This window comes from Neoarius graeffei, chromosome 9 (genome assembly GCF_027579695.1).
Source record: "Neoarius graeffei isolate fNeoGra1 chromosome 9, fNeoGra1.pri, whole genome shotgun sequence".
Lineage (NCBI taxonomy): Eukaryota > Metazoa > Chordata > Actinopteri > Siluriformes > Ariidae > Neoarius > Neoarius graeffei.
Genome location: NC_083577.1, coordinates 91,906,331 through 91,928,653, shown reverse-complemented (window position 1 = coordinate 91,928,653; position 22,323 = coordinate 91,906,331). Strand labels below are relative to the sequence as shown.

At 42.4% G+C, this 22,323-nt stretch overlaps 1 protein-coding gene across 3 annotated transcripts in view; it reads left to right on the top strand.

Moving 5' to 3' along the window:
• LOC132892080 (unconventional myosin-X-like) overlaps nucleotides 1-22,323 on the top strand; it is a 127,619-nt gene that overhangs the window by 68,927 nt on the left and 36,369 nt on the right. For all 3 annotated transcript variants that reach the window (XM_060930456.1, XM_060930457.1, XM_060930458.1), the window contains exons 7-20: nucleotides 146-230; nucleotides 1,494-1,600; nucleotides 5,828-5,957; nucleotides 7,321-7,439; nucleotides 7,529-7,675; nucleotides 7,771-7,871; nucleotides 8,947-9,013; nucleotides 9,228-9,320; nucleotides 11,126-11,194; nucleotides 11,345-11,427; nucleotides 11,530-11,638; nucleotides 13,248-13,328; nucleotides 16,508-16,632; nucleotides 16,853-16,970. In XM_060930456.1, the coding sequence (XP_060786439.1) occupies nucleotides 146-230; nucleotides 1,494-1,600; nucleotides 5,828-5,957; nucleotides 7,321-7,439; nucleotides 7,529-7,675; nucleotides 7,771-7,871; nucleotides 8,947-9,013; nucleotides 9,228-9,320; nucleotides 11,126-11,194; nucleotides 11,345-11,427; nucleotides 11,530-11,638; nucleotides 13,248-13,328; nucleotides 16,508-16,632; nucleotides 16,853-16,970 (1,434 nt within the window). The remainder of the gene's footprint in view (nucleotides 1-145; nucleotides 231-1,493; nucleotides 1,601-5,827; nucleotides 5,958-7,320; nucleotides 7,440-7,528; nucleotides 7,676-7,770; nucleotides 7,872-8,946; nucleotides 9,014-9,227; nucleotides 9,321-11,125; nucleotides 11,195-11,344; nucleotides 11,428-11,529; nucleotides 11,639-13,247; nucleotides 13,329-16,507; nucleotides 16,633-16,852; nucleotides 16,971-22,323) is intronic.

Here is a 22,323-nt window from a genome sequence, read left to right as displayed (position 1 = left end):
CCCCCTGTTGTAGTACTGCGTTCCTCTGAGAAGAGCTGTCTGTAAGATTATTCACAGAAAGTACAGTAGATGTGCCTATTAGACTTAACATTTGTAGTATTCTGTCGTTACTCATTTTGGATGTTCTGATGGTGGTGCTTTTCAGAACCGGGTCGTTCGGCAGAACCCAGGAGAGAGGAACTATCATATTTTTTACTCGCTGTTGTCTGGAGCTAATAAAGACCAAGCAGGTGAGACTGTTTTACTGTGTGTGTGTGTGTGTGTGTGTGTGTGTGTGTGTGTGTGTGTGTGTGTGTGTGTGTGTGTGTGTTTGGATGAGAGTGTCTTCTCTGGTTATAGAATTTGTACTGCTGATATGACCTCTCTAAAGAGGATTGTGAGACCTTCACCCTGCTCAGTGGAGGTTCTTGGTGATGTCACTGACTGGTGGTTTTGGGTTTTTCTTCACAGCTCTCATGATGTTCATCATCAATTGCTGTTGTTTTCATTGACCAACCTGTTTGATGCCTGGTTGTTAGTACCCCAGTGGTTTATTTCTTTTCCAGAACATTCCAAATTGTTGTATTGGTTCTGCCCAATGCTTCTGCCATGGCCCTGATTGATTGCCCCTTTTCTCCCACAGACAGCTCTCTGGTCTTCATGTTGGTTTATCCTTTTTAACAACAAAATTCAGTCTTCACAGGTGAAACCTAGGCCTCAAACCAAATGCAGACATTCAGAGCTGTTAATCATTTAAACAATCACCTGTCAATCATGTTTTCCAATATTTTTGATCACTTGAAAAAAGGGTGGGTTCAGACAAAAGGTACTATGTTTCAAGGTGTTTAACACATCCAGATGTAAAGGAAATGATTTCTAGATCAGGAAATGAAAGCTGAACAAACCTATAGTTCTCCCTGTTCCTGTGCAGGTTTCCTCCGGGTACTCCAGTTTCCTCCAACAGTCCAAAGACATGGATAAGGTTAACTGGCGACTCTCAATTGCCCATGGGTGTGAATGCGAGTGTGATGGTTGTTCGTCTCTGTGTTAGCCATGTGATTGATTGGTGACCTGCTCAGGGTGAACCCCGCCTCTCACCTGAAGGCACCTGGGATTGGCTCCAGCTTCCCCCACCACCCGGATGGATAAGTGGTATAGAGAATGGATAAATGGATGGACAGATTTTAGACCCACGTCTGTATATAGCAAAAACAAGAGTTACTGTTTCAATACTTTCTGAGGAGACTGTATAGTACACTGTAACTATGGTAACAATAATGTATGGTGATATATTTAGTAGCATGTAGCTTGTCAGGTTGCTATAGTGTACGTAACATGAACTGACACAGATTGGGATTGTTGTAAGTTTTAACGCACAATTTTAATGTCCTCACGCCAATGTGACCATCTCAATCTGATTATTACAGTAGTGGTGCCATCTTGTGGACAAACCTGCTAACTACCAAACTACAATTCAACCAGTATTTGATGTGTGTGTGTGTGTGTGTGTGTAGATGTGTATCTCCTGCTGGACTGTCCTGAGGATTATCACTACCTCAGACAGTCAGGCTGTGTTCAGGATGGAAGCCTGGATGATAAACAGCTCTTCCTCAGTGTGATGGTAATCCACATCTTTCCTTTCCTCCACATTCTTTATCTGAAGATCCGAAACAGAAGGACGATGAGATAAAGCAAAACTAAAACTGATGAAAAACCTCTGATACAAGGAGAAACATCTACAAGCTTCTAACACAACATTAACATGACTGTAATTTACGCCATACACCTTAGCTGCACTTTCGATAATTTATCTCATTATATTTTGGAGTTAATCTCATACTATAACTGCTTTTATCTGTTCTTACATGACAGTGCTGTTGAATTCTGGATTGTGATTGTTCAGAAGGTGTTGATTAATTTTCTATAACAGCAGACCTGACTGTATTGCAGCTACAGATCACAGGCTTGTATTAATGCGCTTGTTCGAATGCGTTATCGGTTCTATAGTAACAGCTCATTCACAGGGACTCGTACAGCTGAAGCTCAAAAAATAGATTCAAAAATGTCTGTGATCGTTGTCTGCACTGTCAGAGGTAAAGCTTTGAGTTCTCCGACATCTTCAGGACAGAGGAGTTTAAACTTCTTTGCATTTCCTCAGTAACATAACAAGCTGTGGTTTCTTTTTCTTTTTGTCTTATTAACTTGAAGAGGAAAAAAGAAAGGCTTGTGAGGGAAGGACTGTTTATAGCAACAGGAACTAACCTGTTTCAGTGATGGTCCACAACATTAAATGTAGCAATAAATGGATAAGAAGTGTGACCTTTTTTTGTTAATAAATAATAAATTGTTGTAGTACATAGAGGAATAAAACACATGGGCCATTATATGAAAATAATTAACTTCAAGGCGATAACATTAACATTCAATTAATTTTTTTATTCCAATTCAAAGTTATTTATAAAGCACTTTTCATAAGAGATATTTTCCCAAAGCAGCTTTACAGAAATCCGGATATAGATTTAAGTTTATCCTGAATGAGAAAGCCAGAGGTGATGGTGGCATGCATAGTCTGATGAAAAAGTGTTACAAGTGCATCTCAAACAACTTGAATATCTTGAAAAAGTTCTTTTTTTTCATAATTTAATTCAAAAAGGTAAACTTTCATACAGTATATTCTATATTCAGTACACTTAAAGTGAAATATTTAAAGCCTGATTTTTGTTTTAATTTTGATGATTATGGCTCATAGCTCATGAAAATCAGAAATCCAGTATCCCAAATTATTAGAATATTTCCTAAGATCAATCAAAAAAGGATTCACAATACAGAAATGTCCAACTTCTGAAAAGTGTGTTCGTTTATCCACTCAGTACTCGGTTGGGGCTCCTTTACCACGAATTACTGCATCAATGCGGTGTGGCATGGAGATGATCAGCCTGTGGCACTGCTGAGGTGTTATTGAAGCCCAGGTTGCTTTGATAGCAGCCTTCAGCTCGCCTGTATTTTTGGGTCGGGTGTTTCTCATCTTCCTCTTGACAATCGCCCATAGATTCTCTCTGGGGTTCAGGTCAGGCGAGTTGGCTGGCCAGTCAAGCACAGTAATATCAAGGTCAGCAAACCATTTGGTAGTTTTGGCACTGTGGGCAGGTGCTCAGTCCTACTGGAAAAGGAAATCGGCATCTCCATAAAGCTTGTCAGCAGATGGAAGCATGAAGTGCTCTAAAATCTCCTGGTAGATGCTGCATTGACTTTAGACTTGATAAAACACAGTGGACCAACACCAGCAGATGACATGGCACCCCAAATCATCACAGACTACAGAAACTTCACACTGGACTTCAAACACCTTGCATTCTGTGCCTCTCCACTCTTCCTCCAGACTCTAGGACCTTGATTTCCAAATGAAATACAAAATTTACTTTCATCTGAAAAGAGAACTTTGGACCACTGAGCAACAGTCCAGTTCTTTCTCTCCTTAGTCCAGGTAAGAAGCTTCTGACGTTATCTCTGGTTCAGAAGGGGCTTGATATTAGGAATGTGACAGTTGTAGCCCCTTTCCTGAAGATGTCTGTACATGGTGGCTCTTGATGCACTAACGCCAGCCTCTTGAATCGACTTTTCTTGACAATCTTCTCAAGGCTGCGCTCATCCCTGTTGCTTGTGCACCTTTTCCAGCCACCCTTTTTAGCAGTGACCTTCTGTGGCTCATCCTCCTTGTGGATGGTGTCGATGATAGTCTTCTGGACAACTGTCAAGTCAGCAGTCTTCCCCATTATTGTGGTTGTGTGGGCTGAACTAGACCGAGAAATGTACAGTATTTATACAAAATGAAATACAACCCCGATTCCAAAAAAGTTGGGACAAAGTACAAATTGTAAATAAAAATGGAATGCAATGATGTGGAAGTTTCAAAATTCCATATTTTATTCAGAATAGAACATAGATGACATATCAAATGTTTAAACTGAGAAAATGTATCATTTAAAGAGAAAAATTAGGTGATTTTAAATTTCATGACAACAACACATCTCAAAAAAGTTGGGACAAGGCCATGTTTCCCACTGTGAGACATCCCCTTTTCTCTTTACAACAGTCTGTAAACGTCTGGGGACTGAGGAGACAAGTTGCTCAAGTTTAGGGATAGGAATGTTAACCCATTCTTGTCTAATGTAGGATTCTAGTTGCTCAACTGTCTTAGGTCTTTTTTGTCGTATCTTCCGTTTCATGATGCGCCAAATGTTTTCTATGGGTGAAAGATCTGGACTGCAGGCTGGCCAGTTCAGTACCCGGACCCTTCTTCTACATAGCCATGATGCTGTAATTGATGCAGTATGTGGTTTGGCATTGTCATGTTGGAAAATGCAAGGTCTTCCCTGAAAGAGACGTCGTCTGGATGGGAGCATATGTTGCTCTAGAACCTGGATATACCTTTCAGCATTGATGGTGTCTTTCCAGATGTGTAAGCTGCCCATGCCACACGCACTAATGCAACCCCATACCATCAGAGATGCAGGCTTCTGAACTGAGTGCTGATAACAACTCGGGTCGTCCTTCTCCTTTTTAGTCCGAATGACACGGCGTCCTTGATTTCCATAAAGAACTTCAAATTTTGATTCGTCTGACCACAGAACAGTTTTCCACTTTGCCACAGTCCATTTTAAATGAGCCTTGGCCCAGAGAAGACGTCTGCGCTTCTGGATCATGTTTAGATACGGCTTCTTCTTTGAACTATAGAGTTTTAGCTGGCAACGGCGGATGGCACGGTGAATTGTGTTCACAGATAATGTTCTCTGGAAATATTCCTGAGCCCATTTTGTGATTTCCAATACAGAAGCATGCCTGTATGTGATGCAGTGCCGTCTAAGGGCCCGAAGATCACGGGCACCCAGTATGGTTTTCTGGCCTTGACCCTTACGCACAGAGATTCTTCCAGATTCTCTGAATCTTTTGATGATATTATGCACTGTAGATGATGATATGTTCAAACTCTTTGCAATTTTACACTGTCGAACTCCTTTCTGATATTGCTCCACTATTTGTCGGCGCAGAATTAGGGGGATTGGTGATCCTCTTCCCGTCTTTACTTCTGAGAGCCACTGCCACTCCAAGATGCTCTTTTTATACCCAGTCATGTTAATGACCTATTGCCAATTGACCTAATGAGTTGCAATTTGGTCCTCCAGCTGTTCCTTTTTTGTACCTTTAACTTTTCCAGCCTCTTATTGCCCCTGTCCCAACTTTTTTGAGATGTGTTGCTGTCATGAAATTTCAAATGAGCCAATATTTGGCATGAAATTTCAAAATGTCTCACTTTCGACATTTGATATGTTGTCTATGTCCTATTGTGAATACAATATCAGTTTTTGAGATTTGTAAATTATTGCATTCCATTTTTATTTACAATTTGTACTTTGTCCCAACTTTTTTGGAATCGGGGTTGTAATTTGAGATACTGGATTTCAGATTTTCATGAGCTATAAGCTATAATATAAAGCCATAATCATCAAAATTAAAACAGAGCATGGCTTGAAATATTTCACTTTATATGTAATGAATATAGAATACGTGAACATTCACCTTTTTGAATTAAATTATGAAACAAATAAATCATGAAAACTTTTCCATGATATTCTAATTTTTTTTAGATGCACAATTTAGTTTAAACTATTGCGTTTTTAATCACAGCAGCTCTAGAGGGCACCACAACCCTATCTGCCTTCCGCTGATGCTGCTGTCTCATTGGTAATGCAGCCTAGGGGATCTTATACAATAGTGTGTGTGTCTGTGTGTGTCTGTGTGTGTGTGTGTGTGTGTGTGTGTGTGTGTGTGTGTGTGTGTGCACGTGCAGGAGGCTCTGAAGGTGATGGAGTTTACAGAGGAGGAAATCCGTGATGTGTTTAAACTGCTTTCTGGAGTTTTGCACATTGGCAACATTGAGTTCATGACAGCAGGGGGAGCTCAAATCACCTCTAAAGGAGGTTAGTGTACACATAATATATTTTGTGTGTGTGTGTGTGTGTGTGTGTGTGTGTGTGTGTGTGTGCACTTAGAGCCCAGCCACCATGATCAGATTACAGTAACTGGTGTGAGGAAAGAGGAGTGAGGACCAAGAGGCGGTGCTGTTCCTAAGAGTCCCTCCCATTCAGGACCCAAAGTTCTGTAGGCACGTGTTTTGAGGGACATTAGGTTTAGTCGGGACTGTCAGGGGTAGGACTTGGGTAACTGCAGCCACAAAGTGAAATTAACCAAGTCACTTAGTAAACTAAACACGGTTATGCACCACCACCCACAGAATCGAGAAAGAGCTATCAATCTGTCAGTCCTTTTGGTGTCTGGGCTGGGCAAGGTTTCCCAGGCTCCACTTCTGTTAATTATTTTTAAGTTTCAGCATTCAACAATACTTTCCCCAGAAAGCCCAAAGACTTGTGGCTTCCCACTCGCTGCCTGGCAGGTCATGAGTGAGCTTCTTCAAGTGCTCAAGCCAAAGGTATTGAGTGAGTACCCACCAGGCAATGCTGTCACCTCAGAGAGCATGTTTCAAGGCAGTGTGGGTTTAACTCCCCAGGGTCCTGGTGACAAGTTTGATCATATATTGGTGACCTTTAAGTACCTCTGCAAGGGTAGTCAGCATGATGGCACATGTATAAAGCCTCAAGCACATGTATAGGCACCTCTTATTGGGTCCACACCAATGGCTTTCCAGGTACCCTGACGTCTTGCCATACAACCTGCCTTTAGGGACCAGTGAATCTTCATCTTCCAGTTGGCTCCAAACCTGACCATTTGGGCAAGTATAGGCAGTAGTGCTGTGTCCAGCTGTGTCTATGATATCTCTACATCCTGTGGGTCCTTTACCACTGGGCAGGCTATAGCAGGTTGGAGCAGCTACATCAGTTCTTGCAGGAGGAGAAAAAGGACAAAAATCAGCATTGGTCAGATTCATTGATAACAGACACCCAGAAAAGGTGGAGAGGTTTGGTGAGGGTCTGGATTCCCTAAGTCCACAGGGAATCCTGGGAGACCCTAGTGTTGGAGGTCCAGTATATTAACCTATCAAGGTTCTCAAAGTTCATGTCAGCATCCCTGGAGATAAATTTTCAGTGACTTTCTCACAGAATGAGTTGAAGGACCATCATTCTTTGACTCTCTGACTCCTGTTGTACCTCGGGTAGCAACTTTCTTCTCTAAAATTAGCAAAAGGACAGTATGGGGGATGGAACCTGTGTTAAGTGACAAAGGAACAGGGGACTGAGAGACCCCAAAGTCCTACTCAGTCCATGCTAAATGTTCTGATGCTTTCTGACCAGGAACTCTGTGCGTGTGTGTGTGTGTGTGTTCCAGTCATCAGCAGTGTGTGTGAGCTGTTGGGATTGGATGCATTTCAGCTGTGTGAAGTTTTGACTCAGCGATCAATCTTTCTGAGAGGAGAGGAGATCTGCTCACCACTAACTGTAGAACAGGTGAACACACACACACACACACACACCATTTTGCAGCATCCATGTGTCTGTCGAATACTGTGATGTATCCTCCATCATGCACTCCTCAGGCACTTGACTCGCGAGACTCGGTTGCCATGGCACTTTACTCTCAGTGCTTTTATTGGATCATAACTCGGATTAATCAAAAGATCAAAGGAAAGGATGATTTCAAATGCATTGGCATCCTGGATATCTTTGGCTTTGAGAACTTTGAGGTAGGTGTGTGTGTGTGTGTGTGTGTGTGTGTGTGTGTGTGTGTGTAAGTTTAATAAATGGAACATGCATTCTAAAACACACTCGTTATTTTCAGGTGAACCGTTTTGAGCAGTTTAACATCAACTATGCTAATGAGAAGCTTCAGGAGTATTTTAACAAACACATCTTCTCTCTGGAGCAACTAGAGTACAACAGGTGAGGAAAATAAATAAATAAATAAATAAATAAATAGGACTGTGTTCAGTTGAGTTTTAATACTAAAATTAGTTTTCAGATCTTAAATGTTATAAGAGACTGAACCAGTCTTCAGAAGTTATATGAAAGTTTCCAGTGCGCAAAATACCCCAGAATCCAGAGATGGTTTTGCCCATATATTTCAAACTATCCCCCATATATGAGGAAATCCAAGCTGTGCACTGTCTGATCACGGCATTATCAAAATATCTCCAGATATGCTCCAGGTGCTTGCAAGAATTTTAAAAAGATATCTCTGGGTTCTTGGGGTTTTGGTGCAGTGTACACACCTACTTCAGTGCTCATGGTCTTCTCATTCATATTTCATTGTACTCATTTGGCTCACTTAGGTTCAAAATGTTCCATCATTCTTCTCTGTACCACTCTGAGGCAGCATTCTGAACCTTCGTACCTCACCGAGGCAGCGTTCTGAATCTCTGTACCTCTCTGAGGCAGTGTTCTGAACCTTCCTACTGCTCTGAGACAGTGTTCTGAACCTCCGTACCTCTCCAAGGCAATGTTCTGAACCTCCATATCTCTCCGAGGCAGTCTTCTAAACCTCTGTATCTCTCTGAGGCAGCGTTCTGAACTTCCATAACTCACTGAGGCAGCATTCTGAACCGCTGTACCTCACCAAGACAGCATTCTGAATCTCTGTACCTCTCTGAGGCAGTGTTCTGAACAGTGTTGCCAGATTGGGTGGTTTCCCGCCTAATTGGGCGGTTTTAAGTGCATTTTGGCGGGTTTTGAACATATTTTGGGCTGGAAAACGTCAGCAGTATCTGCCGACACTGACTTCCCATTGCTCTGAGGCAGCGTTCTGAACCTCCATATCTCTCTGAGGCAGCATTCTGAACCTCTGTAGCTCTGTGAGACTGTTCTGAACCTCTCTGCCTCAGACTGCAGTATTTCATCCACAGTGATTTACTGTATGGACTGTATGGGATGTACTGTTCTAGTGTTTAGTAAAGTGATGTACTGTTGAAGTCCATTGTGTGTGTGTGTGTGTGTGTGTGTGTGTGTGTGTATGCTATAGAGAAGGAATACAGTGGGAGGCCATAGACTGGATGGACAATGCTGAATGCCTGGATCTTATTGAAAAGGTATCAGATTCTCTCATTATATGCTGCAGTGAGGATCAGACTTCAGTGTGTAACACTTTACTGTCCTTAATTCAAGCAGTAAAGTCTCTAGAGTCCATCATGCTGGTGTTGATAAGTTTAGTATTCATCACTGTGGTGTTGTGTCAGTTAGTCTGAGTGTGTGTGTGTGTGTGTGTGTGTGTGTGTTTAATTGTGACACTATTCTCTCTTGAAGAAACTGGGTTTATTGGCTTTGATCAATGAGGAGAGTCGATTCCCCAAAGGCACCGACTACACACTGCTGGAGAAACTACACAGCCGACACGCTGTATGTCTCACACACACACACACACACACACACACACACGCACGCACGCACAAACATACATACATGTACAAAAAGTGATCATTTCTCAAAGAAGTCCAATAAATTTTTATTGCAATGTTCACGGTTCCTTCTGTGTGTGTTAGTCTTAGTTAAGATTCGTTCCATCAGCCAAATAAACAATGTACTGCAACTGCTGGAGTAACACCCCTACCGTAAACACACTAACAAATAAATGACAAACGTACAGTGGTGCTTGAAAGTTTGTGAACCCTTTAGGATTTTCTATATTTCTGTATAAATATGACCTAAAACATCATCAGATTTTCACACAAGTCCTAAAAGTAGATAAAGAGAACCCAGTTAAACAAATGAGACAAAAATATTATACTTGGTCATTTATTTATTGAGGAAAATGATCCAATATTACATATCTGTGAGTGGCAAAAGTATGTGACCCTTTGCTTTCAGTATCTGGTGTGACCCTCTTGTGCAGCAATAACTGCAACTAAACGTTTGCGGTAACTGTTGCTCAGTCCTGCACACCGGTTTGGAGGAATTTTAGCCCGTTCCTCCGTACAGAACAGCTTCAACTCTGGGATGTTGGTGGATTTCCTCACATGAACTGCTCGCTTCAGGTCCTTCCACAACATTTCCATTGGATTAAGGTCAGGACTTTGACTTGGCCATTCCAAAACATTAACTTTATTCTTCTTTAACCATTCTTTGGTAGAACGACTTGTGTGCTTAGGGTCGTTGTCTTGCTGCATGACCCACCTTCTCTTGAGATTCAGTTCATGGACAGATGTCCTGACATTTTCCTTTAGAATTCACTGGTATAATTCAGAATTCATTGTTCCATCAATGATGGCAAGCCGTCCTGGCCCAGATGCAGCAAAACAGGCCCAAACCATGATACTACCACCACCATGTTTCACAGATGGGATAAGGTTCTTATGCTGGAATGCAGTGTTTTCCTTTCTCCAAACATAATGCTTCTCATTTAAACCAAAAAGTTCTATTTTGGTCTCATCCGTCCACAAAACATTTTTCCTTGCAACCCTGCCATGCACACCATTGTTGTTCAGTGTTCTCCTGATGGTGGACTCATGAACATTAATATTAGCCAATGTGAGAGAGGCCTTCAGTTGTTTAGAAGTTACCCTGGGGTCCTTTGTGACCTTGCCGACTATTACACGCCTTGCTCTTGGAGTGATCTTTGTTGGTCGACCACTCCTGGGGAGGGTAACAATGGTCTTGAATTTCCTCCATTTGTACACAATCTGTCTGACTGTGGATTGGTGGAGTCCAAACTCTTTAGAGATGGTTTTGTAACCTTTTCCAGCCTGATGAGCATCAACAACGCTTTTTCTGAAGTCCTCAGAAATCTCCTTTATTTCATGCCATGATACACTTCCACAAACATGTGTTGTGAAGATCAGACTTTGATAGATCCCTGTTCTTTAAATAAAACAGGGTGCCCACTCACACCTGATTGTCATCCCATTGATTGAAAACACCTGACTCTAATTTCACCTTCAAATTAACTGCTAATCCTAGAGGTTCACATACTTTTGCCACTCACAGATATGTAATATTGGATCATTTTCCTCAATAAATAAATGACCAAGTATAATATTTTTGTCTCATTTGTTTAACTGGGTTCTCTTTATCTACTTTTAGGACTTGTGTGAAAATCTGATGATGTTTTAGGTCATATTTATGCAGAAATATAGAAAATTCTAAAGGGTTCACAAACTTTCAAGCACCACTGTCCACATTTTTACACCTGTGTTGTTTGTTTGCAGACGAATCCATACTACGTCAAACCCCGAGTGACAGATCATCAGTTTGGAATCAAACACTATGCTGGCGAAGTAATTACACACACACACACACACACACACACACACACACACACACACACAGGAATGAGAAAGATAAGAGAGACGAAGACGATTGGATTTAAAATGTAAACAAATACTCAAGCTCGTGCACCCTTATCTCTGTGTGTGTGTGTGTGTAAGGTTCTCTATGATGTGAGAGGTGTTCTGGAGAAGAACCGAGACACTTTCAGAGATGACATTCTCAACATGTTGAAGGACAGCAGGTAAAATCCTACACCCTTCCTTACACATCAACGCAGCATAAAACCCAAAATGCTGATACGTGTGTGTGTGTGTGTGCGTGTGTGTGCATGTGTTTGTTGCAGGTTGGACTTTATCTATGATCTGTTTGAGTGTGTGGGCAGCAGGAATGGAGACGACACACTCAAGATGGGAACAAACCGGCGCAAACCGACCGTCAGCTCTCAGTTCAGGGTGTGTTTTAAGACACACACACACACACACACGTGTCAGATAACAGAATCCAGGGACACATGTCTGCCCGGGGGCATTTTGAGTTATTGACAGATTCAGAAAGTACAGTTTCTAAGCTTTCCAATGATGCCTTCCATGTGGAGATCTGACAATATTTGAAGAATGTGTGGCCTTTTGAAAGTGTATACTTCTTAAAACAGGAAAGGGAGAAAATCGCCCTCAAAGTTTTCCATCTCAGCTACTCTGGGTGTAGGGCGGGCATATAATGGTGCTCATTTGCATGATATTAAGGAAAGCCCTACCCCCTACGAGCTAGCACGATGCTACTTTCATGTAAACAAAGATCACCACGTCAATTTTCCTTCCATGCAAAGTATGCCCAACACAATTATGAAGTACAAAAATAAGTCCTAAAGTATACTTTAACGTTTTGTGGTTGAAAAATTACTCACACCGTAAGAAAGAAAGAGCATGATGATGACACAACTAACACAACGCTAGTTTCATGTAAAGCCTCAGTCACAACCGGCCGTACAGTACGGGCTCCTACGGCCAGTCTACACGCAAGAAACGCAAGAAACGCACTAGAGCGCGCATGAAACGCACGAGAGCGCGCGTGTGACGTGCTGATTTTCGAGCCGCAGACCGGCTGCAGGGGTTCTTTGTCATGTCAAACAAACTCTACGGGCGCTTACGTTTTTTTCAGGTTGCAAGACAAACTTACGGCCAACGCGCGTCTTTCTCCATGAACAAAAAAAACCGCAGCGATTTGGGAAACGCCAAAAATCGCACGGCCAAAAAATCGTACATCCGGTTGTGACCTAGGCTTAACCAAACCACAACACTCTCCGTTACATGCAAAAATAACCACACAGCCTTAGATTAATAAACTTACCCCATCAGAAAGAGAAACGGCGCCTTGCACACACCAATGCCTCCGATGGAATGTAATCCTAGAACGGTCCGTGTATCATCCGATCATTCAAGTATTCCATTCAATCTGGAAAACGAGGTTGCGGTTTTTTTTTGCTAGAAATGGTGATCTCCGATGTAAATACTGTGTCTGTTTGCTTCGCGGTGTTTCAGCTCCTCTGCGCTCTGTTTAACTTCCTCATTCCATAGTGAAATTACATGCCTGTATGCAGCTTAAGTAGCCATGCGCTCAGCTCGTATCATACAGCTGATTTGCGAAAAAAAACAAAAGACTTAAATCATCATGTGAATGGCCCATATGGTAATTTACCCACACCCCCCAGCAGGCTACAGTCCTGACAAAAACGAGACAATTTGCAACAAAAAATGTATGCTTTTCCAACAAAACAATCTATTATCTGAAATACTGATTGCATTCTTCAAGATCTCAACTTGCACATGATGGAAAAAAAACAAAAATCACAAATTTCGAAAAAAAAAATGCTTCTTTTGCGATTATCTCGGATTCGTTTCGGCCGACATGTGTCCCTGGATTCGGTGAGGGGTCACAAATACTCCTGTTTTGAAGGCAGTCCCATAATTCTGTTCACTGGATGAGCATTTTCATATCATGAAATAACTGATATACATCACTGACATAATTAACCTATTTTGTGTGTGTGTGTGTGTTTTCCAGGACTCCCTTCATGCACTCATGGCTACTTTAAGTGCCTCAAATCCTTTCTTTGTGCGCTGCATTAAACCCAACATGGAGAAGGTTGGACTTCAGTCACTTCATCTCTCTTTCACTCCTCACTCAATCCTCATTCTGCACTCGAGCAGGTGGATGTAGGGTCTGTATGTCGGGTTAATCTGAGGATTAGAGTGTAGGGGTAAGGTGGTTCAACACAATGGCACAAGATCTTCTCTCTTACAACCTTAATAAACTTCAGGACTGAGGTAAAACTATGACCTCTTACAGAAACTCGTGAACGAGGAGGACTGTGGGACTCTAGGGGGAAAGTAGTGAACTTGAGGAGAAACTAGTGAACAGCCTTACATCCGTGTGCAGTATGGGCTCTGCTACCAAACTCCTCATGGGTCTGAATGTGAGGAGTGAAATGTTATTCGAGTGTTAGTCAATAACAAGCACTCTGTTCAAACACAAGGTTGAGTTGAGTAATGAGAGGAATTATCACCATTTATTTCTTCTGTTCTAATGACGTTAAACACTGACATTAAATCAGAGAACATTTGAGCAGGGTGGAAATCTGAGTGTGAAGCTGCCTGAGAGATCAGGATTCTTCTTTATCCAGAACTGTGGAGCTGCAGGAGGAAAACCAGGAAACACAGAAGGCCTCTGTTAGACATTCTTCAGTCCGATAAACAACACAAAGCTCCAAATGTCAGCATTGTGTGTGTGTGTGTGTGTGTGTGTGTGTGTGTGTGTGTGTGTGTGTGCACTGACGCATGCACCAGCGTCTGCATGTGAAATGTTCACAATAGCGCTGTGCAGTGTGTTAGCATGTGTCTATAACAGAGCCACAGTATTTCAGAGTGTGTTCCAGATCAGCTCTGAGAATGAAGAGGCTTTGTGTACGTGTGTGTGTGTGTGTGTGTGTGTGTGTGTGTGTGTGTGTGTGTGTGTTAGAGAACATTCTTGGAGCCCAAACCCAAAGATCAAAGGTCACCACTGCCCACTGCTGTCATAGTGAGGAGCCGAGAAAACACACGATTCTCCTAAATCTAAACAAAATTCATTAAAATATGAAGACAAATTATGAATGTTTAAAATAAGTATGTAGAAGTACTAAAACAAAAGTTTATAAATATTTTAAAAGCATGCATGAACACAACATTAAACCAAACACAGAATTCAGGAAAATGACAGTACAGTACAATATACAGTATTATAGTATTATTTAGTGCAGTATAGTATAATATTGTAAAGTACAGTGTGATATGTACCAAATACATAATATAGTATAGTATAGTATAGTATAGTATACAACCCCAATTCCAAAAAAGTTGAGACGCTGTGTAAACTGTAAATAAAGACAGAATGCGATAATTTACAAATCATGGAAATGCTATATCTAATTGAAAATAGTACAAAGGCAACATATCATATATTAAAACTGAGAAATGTTATTGTTTTTTTGAGAAATATATGCTTATTTTGAATTTGATGCCAGCAACATCTTTCAGAAAAGTTGGGACAGGGGCGTGTTTACCGCTGGGCTGCATCATCTCTACTGTTAACAACACTCTAAACATTTGGGAACTGAGGAGACCAGCTGCTGTAGTTTTGAAAGAGAAATGTTATCCCATTCTTGCCTGATATACAATTTCAGATGCTCAACAGTTCGGGGTCTCCTTTGTCGTATTTTGCGCCGCATAATGCGCCAAATGTTTTAAAAGGGAGACGGGTCTGGACTGCAGCAGGCCAGTTTAGCACCCGGACTCTTTTACTATGGAGCCATGTAGTTGTAATATGTGCAGAAAGCAGTTTGGCGTTGTCTTGCTAAAAGAAGGAAGGCCTTCCCTGAAAAAGATTTAGTCTGGATGGCAGCATATTGCTCTGAAACGTGTTTATATCATTCAGCATTAATGATGCCTTCCCAGATGTACAAGCTACCCATGTCATGTGCACTAACGCCCCCTCATACCATCACAGACGCTGAATGCTTTTGAACTGTGCACTGATAACAAGCCAGATGGTCCCTCTCCTCTTTAGCCTGGAGGACGTGGGGTCCATGATTTCTAAAAAGAATTTCTACTTTTGATTCATTAGACAGTTTTCCACTTCACCTCAGTCCATTGTAAAAGAGCTCGGGCCCAGAGAAGGGGGCGGGGTTTCTGGATATTGTTTATATCTGGTTTTAACTTGCATTTGTGGATGCAGTAATGAACTGTTTTCACAGACGATGGTTTTCTGAAGTGTTCCTGAGCCCATACAGTGATTTCCACTACAGACACGTGTCTGCTTTTAATGCAGTGTCTCCTGAGGGCCTGAAGATCACAGGCATCCAGTGTCAGTTTTCAGCCTTGTCTCTCGCATACAGAGATTTCTCCAGATTCTCTGAATCTTTTAATGATATTATGGACCAGAGATGATGTGATCCACAAATTCTGTACAGTTATACATTGAGGAACGTTATTCTTAAATTGTTGCAGTGTTTGCCCACGCAATCTTTCACAGAGCGGTGAACCCCGCCCCATCTTTACTTCTGAGAGACTCCGCCTCTCTGGGATGCTCTTTTTATACACAATCATCTTACTGACCTGTTGACAATTAACCAAATTAGTTTTTTAGCATTACACAACTTTTTCAGTCTTTTGTTGCCCCGTCCCAACTTTTCTGAAACATGTTGCTGACATCAAATTCAAAATGAGCAGAAATTTTTTGAAAAACAATAACATTTCTCAGTTCCAACATGTGATATGTTGTCTTTGTACTATTTTCAATGAAATGTAGGGTTTCCATGATTTGCAAATCTTCTCATTCTGTTTTTATTTAGATTTTACACCATGTCACAACTTTTTTGGAATTGGGGTTGTAGTAAAGTCCAGCATCATTGAGGGCAGTATAATGTAGTATAGTACTGTATAGTATCATTTAGTAAAGTATAGTACAGTATGGTATAATTTATTGCAGTATATTATAGTATAGTACAATACAGTAAAGAATAGTGTGATGTATTCTAAATACATGATGATATTATTTAGTGTTGTATAGATACAGTATGGTGAGTAATTAATGGTATAGCATAGTGTTAGTATAATATGGTGGAGTATTGTACAGTGTTAGTATAATACAGTAGTACAGTGTAGTGTAGTGTATATACTGCCTTGAATAAGTACTCACCCCCCGTACAAACTCGTACACACCCTGTTAGATCATATCTAATGTCATCTCACACTGATAAGCACATTCCCGCTGTGTGTGTCCTTCAGCATGCTAATGAGTTTGACCCAGAAGTGGTTCTGAACCAGCTGCGGTATTCCGGCATGTTGGAGACAGTGAAGATTCGCAGAGCTGGGTTCCCTGTACGCAGAACCTTCAGTGATTTCCTTCACCGGTGAGACACACACGCACACACAATGTGTTTTACATGACTTTCTGTCAGAGCTGGGTAGAAGAGGAGCAGGGAGAACTTGGGGTTCTGGTTCTGCATGACTGGAACGATCAGTGATTAATGTCTGCATTATTATTTCAGACTGCTAAAAGTTTCAGTACTCTGTGTTCTTGTGATTCCTGATTTCCAATATAAAGACTTTGTGTGTGTGTGTGTTTAACAGCTACTCTGAACTTCTGAGAGCTAAAAGGATCACAGATGGAGAAGACTGGAGGAAATGTTATGATCTCCTCATGGTGTTTGATGCATCCAGGAAAGAGTGGCAACTGGGCAAGACAAAGGTAACACACACACACATTTGCAGAATTGTACGCATCATAACTAATAAGTAATCTGAAGCAATCTGTGTGTGAGGAAGTGGAGTTACTGTTATCACCCCAAAGTTGATTATTTTCCTATAAGAGCACGACCCCATAAATAGCAAAGTGTAAATCTGTCCTGAGCCTGTCCTAAATCTGTCCTGAATCTGTCCTGAGCCTGAATCTGTCCTGAGCCTGTCCTGAATCTGTCTTGAGCCTGTCCTGAATCTGTCCTGGATCAGCCCTAACACACACTCACTCACTCACTCACTAGTCCGCTTGCTCCTGCAGGAGTGTGGTGCCTCGGCACAAGGTTCTCCAGTCTGTCCTGTTCTGGGCCGTCTCCCAGGCTGATGTTAGATCAAGACTTAGGTCCCTTAGGTCAGCAGACAGCTGGTTGGTCCACTTACTCTGGGGTCTGCCCCTGGGTCTCTTCCATTCAGGGGCTGGTTCTAGAAGTAGCCTAGCTGGTTCCAGTGGTGGTGATAGTCTGGCTAGGTGACCAAATCTGCGGAGATGGGCTGCCAGAATTTTGCTAGTGACAGGTGGTTGGTTGGCACGCTGATGCAGAGTGATGTTTGAGACAAAGTCTTGCCAGTGGAGACCAAAAATCCTATGTATACACTTGGTGTCAAAGGCATTGAGGTACCATTTCTGTGTCTCTGTCAGGGTCCAGCACTTGGTTCCATCCAGTAGGATTGGTTGGACCAGGCTATTGTAGAGCTTTAACTTGGTGCTGGTTGAGAGGTGTTTGTCTGACCAGTTATTCTGTAGGCTGGCCATGCACGCCCAACTCGGATCTGAATGCCCACTGTACTCCTACAGTCCGAGGTAATTGTGCTACCAAGATAGCAGAACCTGTCCACAACTTCCACTGTATGGCCCTTGATCACCAGGCATGCTTGGGGAGGCTCAAAGTCACTTAGGTTCTGGACCTTGGTCTTTTGCCACCTGATCATCAGGCCGGGTGGCTGTGTTTTGGTATCCATGTTTTGGAGGGCCAAATGGAGAGTCTGCATGAGCTCAGCCAGGATGGCCACATCATCTGCATAATCCAGGTCAGTGATGTTAATCTGTCCATAGGTAACATCACATGCACTTTGGGCCACAGTTCTACCCATCACATAGTCTATGGCTGTGTTAAATATGATTGGCGTCAGGACACAACCCTGTCTGACACCACTACTGATGTTGCAGGTGGCAGATGTCTGGCTGTTGACCCTCACGCAGGAGACAGGAGGTTCATGAAGTGCTCCTGCGATTGCTCCAGCTCTTATTCTGGGGTATCCAGGTCGGAGCCGTCCTGGGCCTTAACGTTAGCTGTAGGTGTAGTGGCTTTCCCAGAGATGATCTTAAGAGTTCTGTAGAAGATTGCCTAGTTTCCTGTACGGGCTGCTGATTCGGCTTCGTGAGAGAGGGTGTCCAGCCAGTTTTGTTTGTCTTGTCAGAGCAGTTTGTTGTGCTTGGCATTTAGGCATCTGTACTCGTTAAGGTGGCCTCTTAATCTGGCCTGTCTTCTTACTTCCATGACTCTGAGGGTCTTCTTGGATAGGAAAGCCTTTTTCTTTGATCTTCAATAGCTGAGCACTTTTGCAGCAGCTTCCGTGATGTTTTGCTTGAAGTTGTTCCAGGTTTTTTTAGGATCATTCTCATCGCTTAGAGCTGAGAGTGCTGCAAAGCAACTGTGTAGGTCAAGTTGGAAGCAAGCGGTGACTTCCTGGGACAGTAATCTTGCTACGTCGAATTTGGGTTGGTGGGTCGCTGCCATGTTCCTTTGTAGGTAGAGGCTAACAGTCATGGCAAGCAGTCTATGGTCTGCGTTACCAAACTGTGCGCTGCGGTACACATGACAGTCATAGGATGTATGCCAGCAAAGGTTGGTCAGAATGTGATCCACTACTTTAATTGTGTGACCATCATTACTAATCAAGTCAAGTCAAGTTTATTTGTATAGCGCTTTTAACAGTAAACATTGTCACAAAGCAGCTTTACAGAATTTGAACGACTTAAAACATGAACTAATTTTATCCCTAATCTATCCCCAATGAGCAAGCCTGTGGTGACGGTGGCAAGAAAAAACTCCCTCAGACGACATGAGGAAGAAACCTCGAGAGGAACCAGATTCAAAAGGGAACCCATCCCCATCCGGGCAACAACAGACAACATGACTATAACATTAACAATCCTAACATAAAGTCAGCTTCGTTGATGCTATAAACCCCCCACTGATGGAAACCCCAGCGCAAAACCATTCACGACAACCATAGTCCCGAAGTCAGCAAGTCAACTGCAGTCCCCAGCCACAAAAGCACCACTGCAAGAGTCCAGAATCCAAGTCATGGTATGAATGGTCTTGTGGGGGAAGAAGGAGCGCTCTGTATGGAGGCGATAGCTGGAACAGAATTCCAAGAGTCTTCTACAATTGTCATTGCAGGTGCCTGTACCATGGGGCCCGAGACATCCTTCATGCCCACTTCTGTCAGAGCCAGTTGTAGAATTGAAATCCTTGAGAACCCATATGATTTTGTGCCTGGAGATACCAACAGTCAAGGTTGACAGCTTGGAGTAAAAGTCGTCTTTGTCTTCGTCTGTAGCAACATCAGTTGGGGCATAGCCAACTATAAGTGTGATGCAGCCATGCCGGTGTCGTAAGCGGGCAAGGAGTAGCCTTCTGCTCACTGGTTTCCAGAAGATGAGAGCATGGTGAGCTGAAGGGGCCAGGGTGAATGCCACACCTTGGTGATGTAAGCCGTCCTCTCTTCCTGACCATAGGAAGGTGAAGTCATTGGCTGTGCAGGTGCCTGATCCTGGCCAGCGCACCTCAGTGAGACCTGCAATTATAATGTTCAGTCTAGACAGTTCATTGGCTACCAGGTGTGCTGAACCGTCTTTCCTCATGGACAGTATATTCCATGTTGCAATCCGCATCACATTTCCTCTAGGCTTCTTTTGTAAGTCCATTCGGTCCTGGGTCAGTGATCCATTGAGGTCAGTCCTGTTTGAATTCCTTTTTAATTCAAGCCTGTCCTGAATCTGTCTTGAATTTGTCCTGAGCCTGTTCTAAATCTGTCTTGACTCTGTCCTGAGCCTGTCCTGAATCTGTCTTAAATCTGTTCCTGAATATGTTCTGAATCTGCCCTGAGCCTGTCCTGAATCTGTTTTGAATCTGTCCTGAGCCTGAATCTGCTCTGAGCCTGTCCTGAATCTGTCTTGAATCTGTCTGAAGCCTGTCCTGGATCTGTCTTGAATCTGTCCTACATCTGCCCTAAGCCTGTCCTGAATCTGTCTTGAAGATGCCCTGAGCCTGTCCTGAATCTGTCCTGAACCTGTCCTAAATATGTCTTAAAGCTATCCTGAGCCTGTCTGGAACCTGCCCTGAGCCTGTCTTGAGCCTGACTTGAATCTGTCCTGAGCCTGAGTCTGTCCTGAATCTTTCTTGAATCTGTCCAAAACCTATCCTGAATCTGTTCTGAGCCTCTCCTGAATCTGTCCTGTGTCTGCCCTAAGCCTGTACTGAATCTGTCTTGAATACAGCAGTGCTTGAAAGTTTGTGAACCCTTTAGAATTTTCTATATTTCTGTGTAAATATGACCTAAAACATCATCAGATTTTCACACAAGTCCTAAAAGTAGATAAAGAGAACCCAGTTAAACAAATGAGACAAAAATATTATACTTGGTCATTTATTTATTGAGGAAAATGATCCAATATTACAGATCTGTGAGTGGCAAAAGTATGTGACCCTTTGCTTTCAGTATCTGGTGTGACCCCCTTGTGCAGCAATAACTGCAACTAAACGTTTGCGGTAACTGTTGATCAGTCCTGCACACCGGCTTGGAGGAATTTTAGCCCGTTCCTCCGTACAGAACAGCTTCAACTCTGGGATGTTGGTGGGTTTCCTCACATGAACTGCTTGCTTCAGGTCCTTCCACAACATTTCAATTGGATTAAGGTCAGGACTTTGACTTGCCATTCCAAAACATTCACTTTATTCTTCTTTAACCATTCTTTGGTAGAACGACTTGCGTGCTTAGGGTCGTTGTCTTGTTGCATGACCCACCTTCTCTTGAGATTCAGTTCATGGACAGATGTCCTGACATTTTCCTTTAGAATTCAATGGTATAATTCAGAATTCATTGTTCCATCAATAATGGCAAGCCGTCCTGGCCCAGATGCAGCAAAACAGGCCCAAACCATGATACTACCACCACCATGTTTCACAGATGGGATAAGGTTCTTATGCTGGAATGCAGTGTTTTCCTTTCTCCAAACATAACGCTTCTCATTTAAACCAAAAAGTTCTATTTTGGTCTCATCCATCCACAAAACATTTTCCCAATAGCCTTCTGGCTTGTCCACGTGATCTTTAGCAAACTGCAGATGAGCAGCAATGTTCTTTTTGGAGAGCAGTGGCTTTCTCCTTGCAACCCTGCCATGCACACCATTGTTGTTCAGTGTTCTCCTGATGGTGGACTCATGAACATTAACATTAGCCAATGTGAGAGAGGCCTTCAGTTGCTTAGACGTTACCCTGGGGCCCTTTGTGACCTCGCTGACTATTAGATGCCTTGCTCTTGGAGTGATCTTTATTGGTCGACCACTCCTGGGGAGGGTAACAATGGTCTTGAATTTCCTCCATTTGTACACAACCTGTCTGACTGTGGATTGGTGGAGTCCAAACTCTTTAGAGATGGTTTTGTAACCTTTTCCAGCCTGATGAGCATCAACAATGCTTTTTCTGAGGTCCTCAGAAATCTCCTTTGTTCATGTCATGATACACTTCCACAAACATGTGTTGTGAAGATCAGACTTTGATAGATCTCTGTTCTTTAAATAAAACAGGGTGCCCACTCACACCTGATTGTCATCCCATTGATTGAAAACACCTGACTCTAATTTCACCTTCAAATTAACTGCTAATCCTAGAGGTTCACATACTTTTACCACTGTATGTCCCGAGCCTGAATCTGTCCTGAGTCTGAATCTGTCTTGAATCTGTCCTGAGCCTCTCCTGAATCTGTCTTGAATCTGTCCTAAAGATTTTGGAAAACTTGGTTATAGATCTGACTGTTACAAAGTGCTGACACTGGAGACTCTTTCCAAAAATGTTAAATAACACGTCTCCTCACACAATATCAGTGATTGCACACGCTTTTTATTCCACTTATTATTAGTGGAGTATCTACTGTACATGGCTCTGTAAATGAGCTGTTACTATGGAAACAATAATATATTAGAAAAAGTGCATTAATATAAACCTGTGATGTGCAGCTGCACTACTCTCAGAGCTGCTGTTATAGAAAATTAATCAGCAGAGACTTCTGCATTAGCTATT